Genomic DNA, 22,967 nt, shown 5'->3' on the forward strand with positions numbered 1-22,967 from the left:
CCGCCATCCATCACCCCCATGTCCCTTTGCTTTTACAGGCAGAAGTTGTGGTGCTTGCTTATGGAAGCACTTCCCCTGTGCCCTGGCTTCTTACTTGGCTGACGCCCAGCCAGACCTGAGCTGCCTGAGCCTTTTTGTGCGTGGAGGCTCTTGCTGACCTGGTGATGTTCATCTTTCCATCTTTGCCCTCAGGTCCCCTGATTAGTAGACAAAATTCAGAGTGAGGAAGCAGAAAAAAAGCCTTTCTTCCATGCTGAGCTATGACAAGCAGGTCGAGGGAGGTGATTCTGCCCCTCTACTCTGCTCTCGTGAGACCCCAGCTGGAGTACTGTGTCCAGCTCTGGGGCCGCCAACATAAGAAGGACATGGAGCTGTTGGAACGAGTCCAGAGGAGGGCCACGGGGATGGTTGGAGGGCTGGGGCACCTCTCCTATGAAGAGAGGCTGAGAGAGTTGGGGCTCTTCATCCTGGAGAAGAGAAGGCTCCAGGGAGACTTTCTAGCAGCCTTCCAGTACCTGAAGGGGGCCTACAGGAAAGCGGGAGAGGGGCTTTTTACAAGGGCATGTAGTGATAGGATGAGGGGGAATGGTTTTAAACTGAAAGAGGGTAGATTTACATTAGATCTTAGGAAGAAATTCTTGACTGTGAGGGTAGTGAGACACTAGAACAGGTTGCCCAGAGAAGCTGTGGATGCCCCCTCTGTGGCAGTGTTCAAGGCCAGGTTGGATGGGGCTTTGAGCAATCTGATCTAGCGGAAGGTGTCCGTGCCCATGGCAGGGTGGTTGGAACTAGATGATCTTTGATTTGGAACTAGATGAAGCTCTTTCCCCATTCTTCAGAGGAGGGACTGAAGCTCTGGCGTGGGACTGATTTCTGAAATGTGCCTCATGGGAGCTTCATAAACACTGTCTTTAGGGTGAGGCTGTGCAGTCGTTTAACCTAATTTAAGTGCAGGTGGCTGCTATAAAAGGATGCTTTCTGCCTCTGCCCATGACCAGAAACATTTTCTGTGAGGGAGGCACAACAGCTCTAATTGCTTGTGCAGCCCCGAGTGAGGCTGCATAGCTGTCTGCTCCGATTAGGCTGACCTTGCCACAAAACAAACATGAAAATTAGTTGTATCAGCAATGAGCTGATAAACTGCACGAGTGGTCAAGTGACATAAAGGCCATGGCAGAAATGAACAGGGTTGCTCCCTTTGGTGTCAGCCTGTGATCAAGTGAGCTTCAGGCTTGGCTGGGCTTGGCTGGAATTGGGATGGGTACATAGCAGGGGGGACCTAGTGGGTGACCGGGAAGGGAGGGGTTCACCTGGAGGGCCATAGGCTTTTGTTACTATCCTGCCATGCTACCCCTTTCACAGGATATCTGCCAGGCAGAGTAGCTGGCAAACACCAGTGCTGAGCAACTACCTGCTTCCCCGTGGCTTGAACTGGTGGCTCCTCCAGCCCGTGCCTGCTGCTTGAGCTCCTCTCTGCAGGGAAAGTCATCTTCTTGCAGGGTTTTTTGGTGCTGCTCTTCAGATGGCATAGTAAATGTTTCACTTTTTTTTTTCCACACAGGTGTCTTGAGGAAAAAATGAGCTTTATCTTCCTGCTTTGGGAGTTAAAATTTCCAGTTTACCAGTTTACAGAGGAATTAATTTAACAAAGCTTGGTAATTTTAGGTTTCATGATGAAGGAGAGACAGAGGTGTGTAGGGTGTCAACGTGTTTGTGGAAGCGGTGTGTTTTGGAAGGTGTGATGTTAGGTTGGGGATTAAGTACAACTGTCACAGCTACTCAGCTGAAATAGTCACTTCCCTCGCTTTCTTTGTTGACACACGTGTGTGTGACCTGTATAGGAACATGTGTGTGGTTTGGGGCTTTTTTTGGGAGCCCTCCACCCGTGATTTTCCAGTGATGATCAAGTCAGGGCCCCCAGTGTCAGCTGGCTTGGGCACTGTCCCTAGCAGTGGGAACAGCAGCTCCCTCTTCTCTGTCCTTCCGTGGAGGGTCACTGGAGGTGCCTCTTCCTCTGGCTTGCTAAAGGGCCTGTCCCCAGGTGGCCAAGGGATTAAGGCTGATGCCTTGCACAGGTCTGAAGCTTTGGAGGGACTGAGCAGCTCATTTGGGGAACCTCTGCCTTAAAATGTTTGCCAAATATGTCTGAAGTACCCTCTGGCTGAGGCAGGTACAGAAGAGAGTCCTACAGCCCCATGCCGCCATGTTCTGTGTCTCTCCTCTTTCCCCCAACCCCTCCTGCCTGCAGCAGTCGAGCTGAAGGTTTTGAAGACAAGTCACTTTTATTGTACAACCCTGATTGATCTCCCAGGCAGCTTCATGTTGTGAGCTGAATGACACGTTCGTCTCTTTTGGAGAAAAAAATAGATTGTAGTGTAATGCATATTCATGAAGCTGCATTATGGTTGCTGTGACAACCTCACCACTGGCAGTCAAGATCGGTATGTTGAACTTCTGTCTCCAGTCCCCGTGTTGTACCATAGTGCATGTTACACAGCTTTCCACTCTTTTTTTTTTTCCTCCCCTCCTCCCCCCAGTCAGTGGACAATTTACATTGTTTCAGAGTTGATGCTTAATTAATAGCTGCATCTAATCAAGCCTGCAACACTGAAGCACAACTTCCTGCTCATTTCTGACCCATGTTAATCAAGTGTTGCTTCTGCCAGCAGCCGGTAAGGCAGAGGAGATGATTCTGGTGGGATTTTCTTTGTTCATTTAGACTCAAGGGAAAAATAAACCTGAGTTACTGAGCATAAGATTTCTCCACACCATAGGTAGCCTAACTGATCACTTCATGTCTCATGCAAAAAACCCCAACAAAGTCTATCCCCCTTATCTATCCCTATTTAGTCTAGTCTATCCCTAGAGTTTTAAGGACTCCTGACCCAGAAAGGATTGGGAGCTTTTAGTAGGTGTTACTCAAAACCAGAAAGCAGTCTGCTCTGTATGTGCATTACATCATATTATGACCCTGGGGCCAAGTGTGACATAATTGGAGGAAGACTTTACTGGGCTGTGATGCTAAGGCGGTGACTAATTTCAGGACGAACCTGTGATGGGGTGAGCGTGGGGAGAGCTCAGCTCTGAAGGTCAAGCCCCACGTGTTTGTCGATGTGGGAAATTGAGGGCACTTGTGCAATACTTGTAACTTTTGGAGAGTGTAAGCTGCTCTTGGCCAGTCCAGCTGGGTGTTTGGCCCAAAGTGTTGCTGCTTCTTGGTTTCCAAGGAGACATTATGATGGTCATTCTATACAGTGAACTTCACATACTGTGTAGTCCTGGGTGATGTCTCACATGGGCACTGTTCATTGAAGGGCTGCACTGAGTGTGGTTTGTGTCCCTTCTGTGTGCTTAAATGTCTTGTTGAGTTGAGCTTAAATTTTTTGAAAGGTGCCAAGTCCGTCTATACAAAACCACTCCCTGTTGCTCAAGAAGAGACGCTGTGGGTACGGTTTGGCTTTGTTCACGGATGTGAGCGTTCTGGAGAGCCATTTGGGAGACCTGTGTGCCCAGGGGGAAGAAAAGCCGAGCAGACAAGGGGCTCTCAAGTGCAGTCAGATGATCTTTTTCTGGTTAGTTTCTTAAATATTAATAAGTACAAAATGTTCAGACAGTGACTTGAGATGAGATTCTATCCATTAAATTGAGAAATTGGGGGGAAAAAAATCATGTAGCAAACGTGAACATTTTGCACAGAGTGGTACATAGAGCTGGACCGTGAATCTGTTGTAGGCTTAGACGTACTCACTGAAGTTTCCAGTTCTAGTTAGACGTGGCCAGAAAAAAACATGCCAAGCTTTGTTTTCAGTATCAGTTGGTATGTGGATGGCCCGAGTGTATCTTGTGCTCATGCTTTCCTGTCAGCTCTTTTAGGATAACACGCAGGAGCATTTCAGTGAAGAAGTAATGAATACCTAACGTAATCCTGATGCTTTCCACTCCCTCAATTTGCACGTCGCCCGCCTCATGATAAGACTGAAACATCCTGGTGTTGACACCGTGTCTGTATTTGTTCATCCACACAGAGCCTGGCTTTTCTTCGATACCAGACCTCTTACCTAGAACTTCTGCGGAAAGACATTTTGAGACTGAAAGGAGAATGTGCAGGAGATGGAGTGTAAAGATGCGAACTACAAGTATGCTAGATTTACTTCAGCTCCAATGTCGTCTTCAGCTTTCTGAAACACTGTTTTTCTAGCAGAAGGTGCTTTAGAGGTTACTTTGGTGTGTCATAGTCTTGTATGGCCTTTTTGACCTGAGGTGAAATTAATCCATGGTGTTTTAACAGGTGGTTTTGTTTTTCTTTTTCCCCCCAGGCTCCAGATGAACACTTGCTAAGGCGATGCTGTTTGACTTTGTGCATTGCGTTTGCGTTTCGTTAACAGCTAAGCAAAACTGAATCGCAGTGTTGCAAAGCTGGCAAAGCACACATGGAGATTTAGCTGTTCAATCTCTGCCTGGCCTACCAGGACATACTCTCTGATTCGGCATATTCTTGTGTAAAAACTAGGTGGAACAACAGAAACCCAAAACTTTTCAGGCCCGTGTAGGAGACTCCGGGGCGAGTTAAGGCGATTTCAGACAGCAGCGGTGCACTGAGTGCTGCCCTTCCCTGAGTTCCCTCCTCCCTTCTGCATCCCAAACTTGATTTTTCTCTACTTAGCATAAGTTTGGAAAGTGTGCATATATTTTTTTGGGGTTTTGGGTCTTGATATATTTGTTTAAACTGAATATCTAACAGTTATTTGGGGGTTGATTGAAGGTTTTCATATTAGGTCCAAATAAAGTCATCTCTGGCCCTCTGTAAAAGGAATAAAACTTCTGTGTTGAAGGATTTGCTTTAGCAACTAGATATTGATGGCAATTAAAAAAAAATGCCTTTAAAGATGATTTTAGTTGAGTGTTTTTTTAAAATGTGGAAAATATAGACCTTTTTCACTAATCAAGCCCTGTATACATAAACTGTTGCCTAGTTTTTTTACTAGATGGTTTGAGACTTCAGGATAGTTTTTACAGGCTTCTGCTTAATTTTGCTGTTTTGACCTCTGCTACTGCAACAAGAGAAAGAAAAGCCACCTTCTTAAAAACCTGGGTGCCTGAATAGCCTTGTTTGTAAGCATGTTAATGTAAGATATCCTTCCTATATTACGACAGAGAACCTGCTAGTATTATTAGATCTGGCTGAGATGCAACAAAGTTGGACCTAAATCAGTCTTGCAGAGTCAGCGTCTGCCTTACTGTGGTCTGCAGCACTTCCTGTTACAGCATTGAATGTGGGAAAGATCTCCTGTTGCTTACATGAACAGTAGGGTGTTTGTATACAGAAATAAACTTCGTTGTGGAGGATGGATTTGACTTTATTTTGCTCAAGTGACTAATTTGCAAGCATGATACCAGTCTTAATTCTTATTTATAGCTTGTTTGTTGTATGGTAGTGAGAACCAACTATTGTCACGTGTATGACAGTGTTGGGGAAATGAGTGTTCACAATGCATGGGGTTAAAATATTTGTATTTTTATTATAATTTCATAATATTTGCTTATGGTTAGTTTGAAAGCAGAGGGAGATGTGGGTCTGCATTCACCCTCTGAGCTCTGCGTGTGCAAAACTGCATGTTGGTTTTGGTGTTGCTGGTACAGAGAGTTGCTAGAAACAGCCTGAAACTTAGAGCTGAACCGGCTGAGTCCAGGATGGGGATGGGTAGTTGGGAAAGGGTGAAGGGATGAAGAGCTATGATGGTGAAGCAAATGTTTTGATATTTAGTTACTATATTTTACAATAAATCTAATTCTAGATCAGATTCTGGTCTTATATTTTCACAGAATCACAGAATGTTAGGGATTGGAAGGGACCTTGAAAGATCATCTAGTCCAATCCCTGCTGGAGCAGGATTACCTAGATCATATCACACACGAACGCGTCCAGACGGGTTTTGAATGTCTCCAGAGAAGGAGACTCCACAACCTCTCTGGGCAGCCTGTTCCAGTGTTTGGTTACCCTCACCGTAAAGAAGTTTTTCCTCATATTTATGTGGAACCTCCTGTGTTCCAGCTTGTACCCATTGCCCCTTGTCCTGTCAAGGGATGTCACTGAGAAGAGCCTGGCTCCATCCTCATGACACTTGCCCTTTCCATATTTATAAACATTAATGAGGTCACCCCTCAGTCTCCTCTTCTCTAAGCTAAAGAGACCCAGCTCCCTCAGCCTCTCCTCATAAGGGAGATGTTCCACTCCCTTAATCATCTTCGTGGCTCTGCGCTGGACTCTCTCTAGCAGTTCCCTGTCCTTCTTGAACTGAGGGGCCCAGAACTGGACACAATATTCCAGATGCGGCCTCACCAAGGGGGGAGGAGAACCTCTCTTGACCTGCTGACCACACCCCTTCTAATACACCCCAGGATGCCATTGGCCTTCTTGGCCACAAGGGCACATTGCTGGCTCATGGTCATCCTGCTGTCCACTAGGACCCCCATGTCCCTTTCCCCTCCGCTGATCTCCAACAGGTTTGTCCCCAACTTGTACTGGTACATGGGGTTGTTCTTGCCCAGATGCAGGACTCTACACTTGCCCTTGTTATATTTCATTAAATTTCTCCCCGCCCAACTCTCCAGCCTGTCTAGGTCCCTCTGAATGGCTGCGCAGCCTTCTGGTGTGTCAGCCACTCGTCCCAGTTTTGTGTCATCAGCGAACTTGCTGACAGTGCACTCTATTACCTCACCCAAGTCATTAATGAATATATTGAATAGTACTGGTCCCAGTACCGACCCTTGAAGGACTCCGCTAGACACAGGCCTCGAACTGGACTCTGTCCCATTGGCCGCCACTCTCTGGCTTCTTTCCTTCAGCCAGTTCACAATCCACCTCACTGCCCGGTCATCCAGACCACACTTCCTCAGTTTAGCTGTGAGGATGCTGTGGGAGACTGTGTCAAACGCTTTACTGAAATTGAGATAGACCACATCCACAGCTTTACCATCATCTATCCACCGGGTTATGTTCTCATAAAAGGCTATCAGGTTGGTTAAGCATGACTTCCCCTTGGTGAAGCCATGCTGAGTGCCCCTAATGATCCCCCTATCCTTGATGTGCCTAGAGACAGCACCAAGGACAAGTTGTTCCATTACCTTTCCGGGGATGGAGGTGAGGCTGACCGGTCTGTAGTTACCCGGGTCCTCCTTCTTGCCCTTTTTGAAGACTGGAGTGTGTCTTTTTTACAAAAGCTTCTTCAAGCTTATCTAAATTTGACCCAAGTCACTTGGAATACAAAATCTTTGAGAAGCTTTTTTCCCTAGTGAGCCTGAAACTGCTGAAAAGTCCCCATATTTATTGATCTTTATCTTAAAAAAAAAAAAAGTTGCTAGTTGCAAGAACAGGCTGCTGACATAATTGTCTTAGATTGCACATTTGGCTGGAGGCCAGATAATGAGTTTCTATAGGAACTTGTTGGCAAGCTTAGGTTTTTGTTTAGGTCAACGTAAAGTAATTGTAAGTAATCTGGGAGCCTGGTATGCTCAAAACAAGTTTTAGACAAAATGATGTTGTTATTTTTAAGTTATAACTGAGCAGATATATTTATGTGATAGCTTCTTGTACTTAAAGTACTTAAAAAATGCCTAGGAACATGATTCTTTACTATTTCCTCTTTTAATGGTCAACCTACTGAATAATACTTTAAAAATATTGGCACTGATGACATCTCTTTTTGCTAGCCTCTGTGTTACAGAATTTAAGCTGACTATGTTCAGTGGAGTAATCTGTAGTGCTTTATAAAGAAAGGTTTGCATTTTTAAAAGACCAGGTGGTAACACACTTAAGGGTAGGCACATCAGTTTTACTAGTAAAAAATACCATAAATGTGTCTGTGGGTACATCTGTTGGCCAGGTTATTCTGTGACCTAGGGCTGAAATGCATGAGCCATCCTAGGAGGAGGCTGGAGTTCAGGATTTCGTGTTCCCAGATGGTGTCCAACCCGGGCAGTTACACTGCTGGGCCTTTTCACCAGCCTCGTGGGTTTTTCATTCTTCATTGCCTGAAGGCAAATCTTGAAGAGAAGGTTTGGAGTTGCTCTATCTCAAGATGTTTTTGTTGCCTCTCACTTGTTTTGTGTGATAAGTAAATGTGAATCCACTCTGAGGGGAAAACAGAATTCAGATCTGGAAACGTCCATGAAGTGCTGTAGATGCTGGGCTATGAAAAGAGGTCCAGATCCAGCCCTGGTCTTTGGGGAGCGGTGGATACACATGGTTTTAACAGGAGAACATTGAGGACTCCTGATTCCGCCCAGGACAGCAGTGCTCACCTGCAGCCTTGAGTTAACTGCTCCATCCATTAAGAGGGTTGGAGATGGCTTGGGATGCATGCTTGTCCTCCATTGGTATGGGCTGATGAGTGCTGACCAGAAAAGGGATAGCACTCTACCATTAGTAGAGTATCATTAGTATGTGATGTATCATTAGTAGTGACGGCATGGATGATGAACAAACGAGGCTGGGTTTAGAACTTTTTTAGTTGTGGGTCTGACTTGCATGGTACGTAGAACTGGTTTAACATAGATGGAGATCTTTGAGGTGGGTGGGAGCATGATACAATTGTGCCAGTGCTTGTCAGAGGTTTAAACTTCCCTGACAGCATTTGTTCTCCGGTTGCTATTAATAGTAGGGCCTAGAGATGTTTCTGGATGGTGATAGCTGACAAGTTTCTTCATCAAATAGTCGATGAATGAGCAAGAAGTGTTTCTATTTTAAACTTAGCTTTGACAAGTAATAGAACTTCAAAGAAAAGCACTTCGTAGGAAATATCCTTGGTGTGAGTTACCGCAAGTGATTCTCTTTAACTGAAATGTTAAACACAGGGCTGCAACTTTAAGCATGTCTGATAAAGGAAGAGTTTTGTGGGTTTTTTTTGCCAGCTGCGCTATAGGGGATTTGTATTACTTTCAAACTTCTGTGATTAAGTGAAAGGTGCTAGTAAACCTTGGCAGAGGTGCAAACTAAAGCAGATTTTGAACATAACGATCTGGTTTGAACTTGATGTGAGTAGTTGCTGCCAAAGTGTTAGAGTAAGTGGAGAATCCACAGGGAAAGACTAAGAGCTGTGTTGGAAAGAGATTTGTGTTACAAGGTGAGAATTGCCTCAAGTGCAAAGGCTGTGGGAGCCAGTAGCCAAAGGCTCTTCTTTCTTGCTCTTTATATGCCTGAAGTGATGCATATCTAAATCTGATCTGCCTTTGCTTTTTCATCTCACACCAGTGCCTGAGATGATGTGCTGTGAAGCTAAGCATGTTTTTCAATGAAGAGGAGGGCAGTGTTGACCATAGGGAAAAAAGGCTAGTAACAGGAACAAGTGCTCAAAATAAATTTTTACCACTGCAAAGTCAGTTTGGGAGAGCATTGCGGCACTCTCCAAAAGGAACGTGCTGAGCTGAGGAACAGAGTTTGTAGGAGAGAAAATTGCAGCTGGTTTGTTATAAACTGCCAGAGCGGTAGCTGCTGGAGTGGCAGGATCAAGGAACTAACTTTGTTTTCTTAAAAAAGATGGAGCTTGGAACCTTTGGTACAGAGTGATACATGTAGAGCATTGAATCGGACTGATTCGGCAGATCTGTTTAAATCAGAAGTTGTACAGTGCAGTGTCTTGGAAAGCTGCCATTACAGTGAGTTTACATACATGGATTAAACTTTCTTCTTTTCTCTTTTAAAAAGCAAAATGCTTCTCCCAGTAAGATTTATGATTTAAGTATTGCTCACATCAAATACTGTCTCTGGAAGTGAAATATCCTGGGCATTTCTTGTTCTTCTGGATGCCGTGACACCTGCGTGTTCTCTAAAAATACTGGATGCTCTGTTTCTCTATAGTAAAGTTTTGGTCATACTAGTTTTAAAAAAAAATATGCAGGCATCACTAATAAAGTGATTCTTCTTTGCCGCTCAAGGGAGTAGTAGAAATCTAGCAAAGGATATACGAGGTTGTCAATAGTGGTAATTTTAAGGATTTTGACGGTGTATTCGTATGTTCGTAATCTCTAGTTTTTGGTGGGATCTTCTGCATAGATCTGTCTCGTGGCTTTCTTCAATAAACCCTTGGTACTTTGTTTTCATAGCCTGAAGCACTAGGGAGATATGATAGCCTCCCTACTCTTCTGACCATTTTTTTCCTGGGAATTTAAAGATTGGTTGTGAAGCTTAGTGGATTTTCATGTCGTTGATTAGAAGCATCAGCAAGTTGAAGAATGTGGACTTATCAGCTAAGGTTTTTTTTGTTTCAAGTAACCTGTTAGGAACTGACTTCCTAATCTTTCTGTGGAGTGCCAGTTGTGAGCTTGCGCCCATTCTGACTTGCTTTAAAAATAGCCATGAGAAAGAGGCCGTGATGGTGTGGGAAGATGGTAAATCATCAACTACTGAAAAGCAAGCCATGCATCTGTTACAGTGTGGAAAAAAATGCCTGTTAAAAAGCTAAGCTGCAGTGTTTTTTCCTCCAGGCAGGAAGGCCCTTGAAAGATGGTTAGACATAGTTAGTGATTAGAATGCATGTGTTTAGGTTTATTGCAAGCTTTCTAAAGTACTCTTGATGTCTTGTTTCTTGCAGAAACTCCAACCGTCATGTAAAGCAGAAAAGTGCAGTGCTGAACATGCTAAAGAAGTTGGACAAAATAAGGTTCAGAGGTCACAAGAGAGATGAGTTCCTTGATTTAGCAGAGTCTCCAAATGCTTCAGATACTGAATGTGGAGATGAAATCCTGGTGAAAATACCTCGAACATCAACTCGAGACAATGAAGAGCTGAGAGACCCTGTAAGTACTTAATTGAACTTGTTGATTGTCAGGCAGAAAAATAACAAAAATTAATAACTCTCTGTCCCTGTATTTTGGATTTAACACTTGAAGATTTGTGGACTAGGAAGTAAGCTTCCAGTAATAGGCTTCCATTTTCTGGAAAAATCAATTAATTTCTTAGTATTAGGGTTCCTTGTCCCTACTATTGATTTTAGATGTTGTGGGTTGACAGGTTTGTTAACCTTAGATGGGCTTCTGAATGCTGTCTGTTTTTTATTTGTTTTGTTGAATTACTAATGAACAGATCTGAAGGAAAGACTTTTCAGTCCATGGAGCTCAGATCTGCTCAAATGACACTGGCCAGGACTGTAGGGATAAGACTTCTTGTTCTTCACTGCAGCGTTGTATCCAGTAATGCTTCCATGCTATAGAGCTGGTTTAAACCTATGCAGGAGAGGAGCAAGACTCTTCAGGTGTTAAAACTTGGTGCTTGTAAGCAGAAGCACCCAAACAGACCTACCTTTTTAAAAGACTGTTTCAGGAAAAGTTAAATATTGGTTAAAAAAAACCCAACCTGCTTTAACTGTTAAAAAATGGCTGTGGATCCTTGAGCTTGGAGTGCTACAATCTGAATTACTTTTTATCCATTTAACTGTGTTCTAGAACGTGAGTTGGAAGTCAGAATTTGTGCATGGTGAGTTTCCAAATAGGGTGGTACTTTTTATCCCCAAAATGTGGCCGGTCTGTTGCCTGAAAGCTCATTTCTAGAAGCACAGGGCTTGCTCACTGCAAGTGTTAAACTATACCACTTCAAACTGTATATGCTTAAGCATCATCTTTGGGGTTAGCATGTATCCTGTTCTGTAGCCATTAAGATTTTTAAATTTAAGGGGGCTTGTATGGTATCACATACAGTCTTGCTTATATGGAGCTCTTTTGCCAGAATTTTTTTTCCCTATGATCATGGAACACAGAAGTGATAATGACAGAGCATTTTTCAGTCACAAGAAGTCTATTGCATGCAAATCCTCAAGCTTCTCAGACAAGGAAGGTCTGTTGATTGCCTTTCCTGTGCTCTTACTCTACTGAAGACATCTGTCATTTGCTAAGACGTACGTATTGTGTATACTGGGACTAATCTGTCCTGCTGCCCTTCCAACATGGTATTTTCTGAGGTTTTTTGTAGGTAAATACTGGTTTATTTTCATTAAACTTAAGGCATTATATTTATGTGTGGAGAGCAGGGAATACCCTTTGTATTTAATCAGAAGGATCTGAATGGTAGAGCTAGAGGCTACGGAAAGATCTGTCTTAAAACCCTAGATCCTATTTTCTGTATTTCTTTAGTAGGATAGTAGCTCCGGGATGGTATGGCTGAGGGAATAGCGAGGTAAACCTACAATTTTGACTAGTTATATAAATCTGTGGCTTTACATATGTGTACCTTATTGTTTCCTTACATGTAGCTTTATACAGTAACACATCAGTGGCGATGGTCTCTGTTTTCTCAAATTATTGAGCTCTGTGTGCTGAGAAGCACTTTACTTTCTGGCTGATTAAATACTGTTAAGTAGGCTGTCGTGATCTAAGTCCTTGGGAATACAGTTGAGCATAGTTGTTTAAAAACAAGGAGAAAGGGAAAGAGGAAAGCAGCAACAGCATCAGACTTGTTGTTTTGCCCTGCTCCCGATGTTTGGGAGCTCCAAACCCACTGTGATGTTGGAACACGAAGACCAGCAGCTGTGTTACAGATAGGAGCAAAATAAGCAAACTTGTATGAGGAAAGAGGTCTGACGTATAAGGGATAAATTTCAGATGGGAAGTTTGGGGGATTAGCACTTGGCCCTCACAGACATCTGCCCGCTAAGCGCTGCTGCCCATGCATAAAATGAAGGGAGAAGAAATAATCCCCTGTGCTGCAGAGGTGCCGGGAGTAAAGAAAGTAATGCTTGTATATTTAAGTCAATATTAAAATAGTGGGTGAGATCGTGTGAACAGGGTGATTCTGAGTAATGGCTCTGTTTCTTATTGAGATCATGTTGAATTGTACCTGAATTGTTTTTAATTCAGTGACTAAAACTCAAATCTTAAATTCCTTGTACAGGGTGGTTTTCTTTTATAGGCTGTGTAAGCAACTTGGTCTTCTCATGATCAGTGTAATAAAAGGATAATACTAAGTCTTGTTGGTTTCTTCCTGTTTAATACCTTTGGGGAACTGTTGAAAGCATACGAAAGTCAGTGCAAGTCTTGTGCGTAAATTGAAGTTAGTCTGCGTGTCTTTTCAGAGAGATGTGAACTGTACTGTGCTTCCACTTCTGTTGCTTCACTGTTTCTATTAAAATCTGAGTACAGAACTGATGGGCTTAAAAGAGCAAGTTTGGTGGCTTGGAACTGAGCATAGGCATGCAAAATTTGAGTCCTGGTCCCCTAATCTGCGTCTTCAATACGTAGATGTCTCTGACTCCACTGTCAGCCATTCCCCTGGCAAAGGCTTCATCTCCGCCCCTCTCTACTTCTTCCCTCCCCCAGTCTGGTGTTTTAATCATTATGGAGCCATTAAAGAAAGATCTCTGTCTATTAGAACAGTACAGCACAGTCATATGAATGAAAGACCCTTCTGTGCTGTGCCTCAAGGATGTATAGTGCACTTAGAAATGTGCACATTAGGTGCCTCTTCTTTATGTATGTGTCTGAACTTGACAAGTATATGCAAAACTTGCCACAAATGGAGGGTTTAGAGTAAAAAGCTTTGTCATAAAAGCTTGTGATTGCAGAGCTCTGGCCATCTGCAAAGAGCATCCTCTCTTGCACACCTCCAACAAGTGAATGTTCAGTCCCAGGCCACACATACAGCAGTGGGACTTAGTCCCAACACTTCACATGTCTTATTCAAGTAGCATGTGCAAAATTTACGTCCCGTGGAAGGACAGAAAGGACGGCCAGATGAGGCCATCTTATATTCTTTATATTAAAACTGTGAGCTTTACCTATTTAGTTCAGTAATAAACATCCTAACTCGTGTTTGGGTAAAGCACACAGCTAGCTCTGGGTAGGTGGGCCCTGGGGTTGGAAGGATTTTTTATTTTCCTTTGAATTCTCCTCTGGGGTTTCTGAGGCTTCTTGTTCAAAATGTGTCTTACTCTTAATTTGAACTAGCAGCTTAATTTGAAACAGCAACTTACAGGCTGGCTGTTTGCTTGTGTGGGTACTTTCCCCCTCTCGTTTAAGTGCCCTGACTACCAGGTATGTCTTGGATAGCAGGTACTTTCTGAGGTCTCTGTGGGTACTTGGGCACCATGATCACTTCATTGCTAAGCCAGCCCTGTTGGTTAACAAATTAACCCTTTGCTAAGCATCTCTCTCAGTTCCTGAATGGCTTCCCAGATTTCTTCTTCCCTTCCCTCTTTACCATAGGTGGGTGGTGTGGTGTTTTTTTTTTTTTTAAAGCAAGGACATTCAGTGCTGTATGCAGCACTGTTATTTCTGCATTGTTTTGCAAAAACACCACAACCACAAAATAGGTAGAGGGGATAACCTGGTCCATTCCTGCTTCCTAATAGTGAACGTATTAGCATTTGTCTTGTGACATTGGAAATTCAGGTAATGTTGCTTGCTTGGTAATTAAACTCGCCTTTATTCAGTGCCATCGCAGTTTCCTATTCTGTAGCTGCAACATGGGTTCCTTCCTGATAGATCACAATTCTGCACCTAAAAAAGCTTTAAAACATTGCTCCGGCAATTTGATTTGCTAAGAGGCAAATGTTCGGGGGGGGGACGACTATGCCCTGAAAATCGTAGCCTGCCCTTGTATTTGCCAGTTCTGGCTTGATTTGCCTCATTTTAACTTATGCCTCGTCATTTTGTGCTATAGATAAATTTATGTACTCACAACGTGACAAATGTCCCATTTTTATAAAAGGGAGAAAATGTTCAGTACTATATACTGTACAAGTACATGAATGAACTCGGTGCAGAGGAGGATCACATCCCCTTTGACAGAGGGTGGGGGGAAAAAACAAATAGGGGTTTAAACCTGTGGAGGTTCTTCACTAACCTGGCAGTGAGAATTACAAGTCAAAGCACTCTCATACCTGGCATATTGTACTGAAAGCAGTCTAATCTCATGCAAGTTCTCTGCCAGTGTGCTAGGATTAAACCTGAGTTATTGTGGTACAGAAAACATTACTTGCTATTCCAGTACAGTTTTGCTTTTCCTGAAACATGTCAATTAAAACTTTAAATGCTTCTGTATTGGTCACCTCATTTACAATGCTTGGAAGGTATAAAGCATGATGCTTGGATGGTATAAAGCACGATGCAAACATTACAATTAAGACATTAAAGTCTCTAAATCTGGCTAGCACTAGATTTTTTTTAAATTTGTGTAAAATATAGCTGTGTTTTAGGAGCTTGCCAATATGGGCACACTTCCAAGAATAACTACTAAGGATTAACTATTCATGCAGATGCTTTCGTTCTTGAGCAGTGTTGTTGGGTTTTCCCTTTCCTTACAGCAGGTAAATGCAGCAGCCACAGGGAACCCTTTTGTAATTTGAAGTAAGAAAATGCACATGAAGTGTCAGTTGGGAAACTTGGGAGGCTACGACCTCTCTAGACAGGCTCTGTAGTTGTTTGTATTACTGGAGACTTTTTTCCCCCCCCACTTTGCTGCTCAAATGAATGCAAGTTAAAATTTTGTATCTTAAACAACTTCTTCGCTATGTCGTGTCCTGGCCACTGCCGGGCCCTGAGGAGTTACTTGGTGGATGGTTATGCCCCTGGGCTTTGCATGCCTTGTCATCGCTGCTCCCCATCCTCCATGTTTGAGAACTGCTCCTAAGTTAATTGCAAACTTGGAAATGAGACCAGTGTTTTGTTAGGTATTCCTAGAGAAAAATCATCTGCATATGATGTTGTGCAAGTAAAATAAAAGGAGAGAGCTGGCCGGTTAAGTTTCTGTGTGATGCTGAAGGTGTGCTGTGCTGCAGATGGAGAGGACAGATCTGCATCTGCTTGGTTAAGACGTGACTTGAGACCATCTCTGTGGCTGTACAGCGGCAGCGGCGTCGGTGCTCAGCGCACAAAGCAAGCCCTGGGGCTCGCAGGATGGAGGGTGTTTGGGGAGGGAAGGCGGAGGACTCTCAGGCTGGGAGGTGCTGTTATGAAAAGCCTGAACTGCAGATGACTTGAAAAACACATTTGTGGGGAGATGTGGTTTTTCAGATCTGGAGCTGGATGTGGCTTGGAGCAGGAGCTCTGAACTTTGATAGTGGGTTACAGGCAATCTGTTGTCATCAGAAACCTTCCTTTAACCCCTCTGACTCCACGCTCAACTCTGGCATTTTGCTGGCTTCCTAGGCACTGCCAAGCCTTGTGCACGGTCTTCACTAAGTAATAGTGATTGCCAACAATTTAAGAGGGCTCCTGTGTCAAATACTTTCAAAGCTAGAGAGGCAGAAGGAAAAGCAGAGATCTGTGGAAGCCTTCAAGGCTTTTACTGTGTGTCAGAAGCAAGAAAGGGCATCTGTACAGTACAGTGTAGTTAATCCAGCCCGAGTCCCAGCACTAGCCTACAGAGGCAGCAGAAAGGAGAAACCTTTACCCAGTTAACACTGGAATTAATAGAAGGTATTTTTTTGTTAACTTGTGAGTTGAGTCAGTTGTGCTAACTTCAAACAGAGGTACTCTTTGAATTCAGAGGCAGGCAGTTGACCTCCAGCAAATGTATAGACCTTATTTCTTATCTTCTTAACACCTCTTGATAGAATAAGGTGTGTTGGTGTGGGGAAGAAACTTCTGGGACAAAAGAACCCTCTGCTTAAATGTCTCCCATATCAATGTCCTGGAAGTGCTCAATTTTCTGAACGCTTCTAAATTGTATTCATTTAATACATTATGGTGTCACTAGTCTTGGAAATTGGGTGCTTTATTTTCCACCAAACTTGTATCATTGTGTATCTTACTACTCTGGTTAAACAGTTTTATTATTACACGATAACTACATGATCTTGCTCCTAGTATTCTTAGCAAGCAGCCTTATGTTTTAACTCACTGGATTTTTTTTTCCTTTTTTCTCTAACTTAGAAGGTCATTGTAACCTTTTGTGGTTAGTTTAATGATGCATACCTCCTGATTTTTAACCCATCAACTGATGTCAGAGTTCTTGGATCCAGTACTTCAGCAGATACACGTTTGAAAACTTTCAGAATGAGTCCTGTGAACTCGCATCACTGTCCCCAGTGCTGTGCATCTCTTGCTTTTTCGTTCTTCCTAAGAGGCACAGTCAGAGTATCCTGGGCTTTAATTAATGACTTAACATCTTTGCAGAAGCAAAAGTGAAGCTGGTTCTCTAGATGGATTTCTGAAATGTAGCTCATCTCTGGGTGAAATATCTTGAGTATCTTCAATGAGGATGAAAACTTGAAAATGCTTAGATATTTGCTAGCCCCTTTTTTCTTCCTCTCCTCCCTCACCTCAGTCCCTGTGCTCCTGTCCGCACCACAGCACATGGGACCGGGGACTGGTTGGGCAGGAGCCAGGTGCTGTCTGAACGCTGGGCTGATGCGCAGAGCCCGGGCGCATTCCTAATGAGTACAGTATCCTGCTCTTTGACCTGTACATGATTTTATTTATTTATCTTATTTATTTTTAAGCAGTGGCACTGTTTCTTTAGACAGCTCCGTATGAACTCCTGCGTGCTGGGAGCAGAGATTGTCCCTTTGTGCCAGGTGTGGATATACAATATAGGAAGCCGTGCTTTAATGCCTGGGCAGCAGTCTGTGCCTGCCCGTAAAGTGTGTTGTAAGGGTGCTGCTGTTTGACCTCAGCCACACCATCCTCCTTGGGGCTCTCCAAGTGTCTGGCAAGCAATAACACTAAATCTTGCAGCGTAAGTAAATCAGACCCAGCTCTATAGATAAGAAATCAGCACAGAGGTTAATTGCCATCCTGTGCTCATCTACAAACAGGCAGCTGTAATTCTTCGGCAGTGCCTGGAGCAGTTGCAAATGGTATGTCTTACTGCACCTTTCTGGCTAAAGGCAGGTGTGAATGGGAAATGTGGAGCATGGGGAGGAGGATGCTGTACTGCAGCTCCCCGGGCAAGGACTGCCCTGAGGTCTGCCTGGCTCTGCTATGGCATGGTTTGTGCAGGCTCCAAAATGGGAAGCAGCACAGGGCTGCTGCTGAGCTAATGGCTTCTGCTCCTTCTCGGGGCCCACACCGTTGACAGCGTGCCGTGTTGGAGGTGTGTTGCTTTGCATCTCTGCTTGGCACTGTATTGAGCAAGCCCAGGTGGGGAGTTGGTGCCAGGTAAACGCCATGCAGTAAATGCCTACAGAGTGCTAATTTGTCTGTATAGACAAATTCTGAGGCTTAAACTCAGCATCTGTTCAGCTCAAGCAAGAAGACAGATGTTTAGTAGGTATCTCCACACTGTTTTATCTTAAAAGTGCAAATCATTCCCAGCAGTGAAAGTACTTTGCTGTCAGTGAGCTTTCAGCACATCTTTCCTAAAACATTGAAAATGTCTTTTAATTAACTCTCTTGTAGATTAGTTAAGTTTATATATGTATGTAATTTTAGCTGTCGTGGTTAAATGTATGCAAGTTTACTTTTGAAAGCAGTACAGTTCCTCTGTGTTTTCAGGGTGCAAACAAGGGCTGGGGGAATGATTAGGGTAGGTAAATAAATCCGGTTTTGTCTTGAGATCGTTTCTTAGATGTAGACTTCTGTAATCTAGCACTTTGATTTTGAGTATAAGCTTTTGGAGAAGCTCCTGTAATTCTCGTTGACAGACTTTTTGTACCTGGTAGGAACTCTACCTAGTGCTTGAACAGCCATTACCAAGGAGATGCCCTCACCCACCCTTTCCCCGGCTGTCTGAAAATGCCCACTTCATCAGAGGAAGACAGCATTACCTGCCGCCTTCTCTCTGGGCTCGGGGTCTTTCTGTCCTCACTTTGTGGAGGTGGTGGTTGTCACTGCTCTTCCTAACTCATCAAATTGTTAATTCCTGCGTTCTGCAGTATTTCCAGTGCCGAGTTCGTTCGAGAGGTGCTGGTAAATCTGTCAAGACACACAATCTCCTGACTCCCCCTGCTCCTGGCCTGCCAGGATGAGCTGCTGGGCACTTATGACATCCTTCAGCAGTAACTGGGCTGTGCTGGAGGTGGGGGAGCAGGGGACCCCTTCCTTGCAGAGAGACCGTGGTCTTCAGAATTACACATTCCATAAATGGATATTAAAATATACAATATATTGTTTTCTAATAGCTCAGTGAATATATAGGAAAGTATTACTTTTGCTAGCTTCACAATTCTGTATGTGAAGTATGCTGCATTGATCGTTCATTTAATTGGGAGCCGAGAGGGATAGTATAAATATGCCTTTTCTTCTGCTGATTTAAAGGCTAAATGATGATGCTATGATAAGTAAGTTGATGTATTTAAATGACAAAAAACCCCACGTGCCTCTGAGCTGTCAATGTGTTCTGGCTTTCTTATAGGCTGGTCCAGGGACCATCATCATGGCTTCAGGAGTCCAGGATTTTAACAGAACGGAGTCCGACAGACTGAATGAGATCAAAGGTCACCTGGAAATAGCCTTACTGGAAAAACACTTTTTACGTAAGTATAAAATTAATGCTCTGTGGAAAGAAATGGCCTAAGCCTGCTGAAATAAGGCTTCTCTAAACTGCAAAAGTTGGCATCAGAATTTTTGAGGTGTGCTGATGTGTGGATAGCACGTGGACTGATGCTTCCCTAGGAGGAACTTAAAGGCATTCCCAGGGTTTCTGGGTCACTTGGATATTTTTTTTCCTCATCCCATTCCTCACAACATACCTCACTACATGACAAAAGCTTCTTAGTTGAAGTGTTGATGTTGACATCTGCAGGTTAGAATGAACTCAGCCTTAATGTGGTTGCAATAGGTGTTTTTTTTGTCTAGTAGTAATTGTAAGAAGAGATTTATGGAGAGGCGACCAATGCATTTCCTTGGCAGCTCCTTTCAACAAGTAATAAGTCTTAAAACACACATTTCTTAACAGTATATGAATTACTGGTAAGTGGTGTAAGAAATAGAGTTAAGAGTATCTGCAGATTTTGAGTGTTACGTGTTTGGGTTTATGTGTGTGTATATGTATGTGTGTGTGTGTATATGAGACAAAATTGTCATTCATGGCTAGAGGCACCCGTAAGACTTTGGGGATTTTTTCTCAGCAGATCTGAACTGCTGACTTGTAAGACAGGATAGTTAAAACCAGAAAAATGGAAGACAAGCATTCCTTTAACTTGATAGAAGTAGAGACCTCTGTAATAAATCAACGAGAATTCTTGCTCAGTTGCTTCCCAAAAAGGTCATTTTAATGGATTGGTTTTGAACTTCAGAACATGAGGGTTGTTTTTATGTGTTCAAAGCTTGTCAGGTATTTTCTAAGGGGTAGAAAAAAGGGTATAGATTCTATTCAATTTCTAGTTTATAATCTAACAATGAGACTTGTGTTTTATCTTCAGCATATTCTCAAGGATTTTGAATTAATTTTCTGTGACTTGTTTATTGTTTGCAATATTTCTTTGGTATTTTTTCCCCCGTGTGTTTGAGAGGGAGGCCTGATAAAGAAGACTGGGCAAGAATTTATAGCGAGCTGCTATCAGCTTCCACAGATGTCTGGAAGAGGTATCATGATTGGAATATCAAGCAAAAACTGAAAGTTCTGACTTGCCTTGTTGGTTTCGTTGATGTGTTTGAACTCTTATTTAACTATGCAGTATGGAGTTACCATGTACTTCTTCCATCCCCAAAGACATATTGTTTAAGCTCCTGTTATCAAATTGTTTTTTAAACTAGATGGGACATTTGTGATTTCCTGATGTAATCTGGTGTGTAACAGAAACAGTAGGACTTCCCATAACTGATTTCTGGTTTGCACTAGGACGTGCTTTTTGCTATAAAAACCACGATGTGGTTCCCAAACACTTCCATGGCTGGGGAATCCATTCTCAGTCCTTAGTATGTGCTTACAGTAACTACTTGGGGCACACATTTTTGTGAATATGTGTGAATATTTTTACTCTTCAGGTTCTTGCTGTAGTTTGAAAACCTTCTAATCAACTATGGTACCACTTTTAGCTGAATCTTTTTGATTTGCACAGACCTTTGTAGCAAACTCCAAGGTAAAGGGTAATGAAGCTCACCCTTTCATATAGACTTTGAGCAGATAGTTGGAGGTTCAGGCCAATGGGGTAGTTCAGCTGGGTGGCTGGGTCAGTCCTGGGTGGCTGGGTCAGTCCTGGGTGTCTCCAGCCCTTACTGCTAGGTCAAGAGCTCTTCACCAAAGCCTGAGCTTTGCTGTAGCTGCAATTACAGAGTTGTCCTGGCAAGTTGGGTGTAGCTCTGTATGTAAAAACAAGAGAAAGAATTATAAACTGGTAGAGCAGTAAGCACAGTAAAACTTATCCTTTATTCCCCTACACCTCATTCAAAATTTTGGGCTGAAATATGTAACTCTATGTCAGCTGGAGTGAAGTAGGAGCTCACTTTTTGGATATGGTTCCTATATTCTTCTATTTTCTTCCTCTTGCTGTTTGAGTTAATGTCAGGGTTTTTTTCCTACTAGTAATGCTTTGGGTTTTTTTCCTCCCAAAAATGAGCTGATGGTGAGCAGAAAAACATTACTGAAATGTGCAGTTTGTTTAATTTGCCCTTGGAAGAAAGTCTGATCATTATTTTTTTTAAATCCTGTTGCTGCAGTAGGTGTTTTTTAAGAAGGCAAGTCACTCAGCTGCATTTGCGTTACTATTTTTAATTATGGAATTCCTTAAGGACACCTTGCTGTAATTTTATTTTTACATAAACCGTTTGCCACTTTCTCTTACTCCATTTCCTGTAGCTAGGTGTGCAAAAATCAAACCACCTGCTAGTATGTGGGGGAAATATTTAAAGTTCCATGGATTTACTTTTTAATGTTTTGAGTTTCTAAGTGCTGTCAGCCTGATCCTGTAACTTTATTTTTGCCTCTTCCGTACCTCTTACTTCTATAGGTGTGTTATTAGCTAGGAGGTATAAAGAGAAGAGATTTCCTCCTAGCTGTATGTTGTGGGGCACTAGCTAGCTGTATGTATGGGGCAAAGTCCAACTGGCGGCCGGTCACTAGCGGTGTTCCCCAGGGCTCAGTTCTGGGGCCGGTGCTGTTCAATATCTTTATAGATGATCTAGACGTAGGGACTGAGTGCACCCTCAGCAAATTTGCAGATGACACCAAGCTGGATGGGAGTGTCGATCTGCTGGAGGGTAGGAAGGCCCTACAGAGGAATCTGGACAGGTTAGATAGATGGGCTGAGTCCAATGGCATGAGGTTCAACAAGACCAAGTGCCGGGTCTTACACTTCGGCCACAACAACCCCATGCAGCGGTACAGGCTGGGGGAAGAGTGGTTAGAAAGCGGCCCAGCAGAAAGATACCTGGGGGTGCTGATCGACAGCCGGCTAAACATGAGCCAGCAGTGTGCCCAGGTGGCCAAGAAGGCCAATGGCATCCTGGCCTCTATTAGGAATAGTGTAGCCAGCCGGTCTAGGGAAGTGATCGTCCCTCTGTACTCGGCACTGGTGAGGCCGCATCTTGAGTACTGTGTTCGGTTCTGGGCCCCGCACTTCAAGAAAGATGTTGAGGTGTTGGAGTGAGTCCAGAGGAGGGTGACCAAGCTGGTGAAGGGTCTGGAGGGTCTGACCTACAAGCAACGGCTGAGGGAGCTGGGGTTGTTTAGCCTGGAGAAGAGGAGGCTCAGAGGTGACCTTATTGCAGTCTACAATGACCTGAAGGGAGGTTGTAGTGAAGTGGGAGTTGGCCTCTTCTCCCGGGCAACTAGCGATAGGACAAGAGGACACAGCCTCAAGCTTCGCCAGGGGAGGTTCAGGTTGGACATTAGGAAGAATTTCTTTACAGAAAGGGTTATTAGACATTGGAATGGGCTGCCCAGGGAGGTGGTGGAGTCACCATCTCTGGATGTGTTTAAGAAAAGACTGGACATGGCACTTAGTGCCATGGTCTAGTTGACAGGGTGGTGTCAGGGCAACGGTTGGACTCGATGATCCCTGAGGTCTCTTCCAACCTGGTTGATTCTGTGTGATTTCTGTGTTGTGTATAATGTTGTGTATAATGTACACATATACAACACAGCTACAAGTCAGTGT

The 22,967-nt window shown here is 43.5% G+C and overlaps 1 protein-coding gene across 7 annotated transcripts in view; it reads left to right on the forward strand.

Annotated features, from left to right (window-relative positions):
- GRAMD4 (GRAM domain containing 4) overlaps window positions 1-22,967 on the forward strand; it is a 119,769-nt gene that overhangs the window by 17,442 nt on the left and 79,360 nt on the right. For all 7 annotated transcript variants that reach the window (XM_068401629.1, XM_068401630.1, XM_068401632.1 and 4 more), the window contains exons 2-3: window positions 10,590-10,794; window positions 19,283-19,403. In XM_068401629.1, coding sequence (XP_068257730.1) covers window positions 10,590-10,794; window positions 19,283-19,403 — 326 coding nt within the window. The remainder of the gene's footprint in view (window positions 1-10,589; window positions 10,795-19,282; window positions 19,404-22,967) is intronic.

Source organism: Nyctibius grandis, chromosome 5, assembly GCF_013368605.1.
Source record: "Nyctibius grandis isolate bNycGra1 chromosome 5, bNycGra1.pri, whole genome shotgun sequence".
Lineage (NCBI taxonomy): Eukaryota > Metazoa > Chordata > Aves > Nyctibiiformes > Nyctibiidae > Nyctibius > Nyctibius grandis.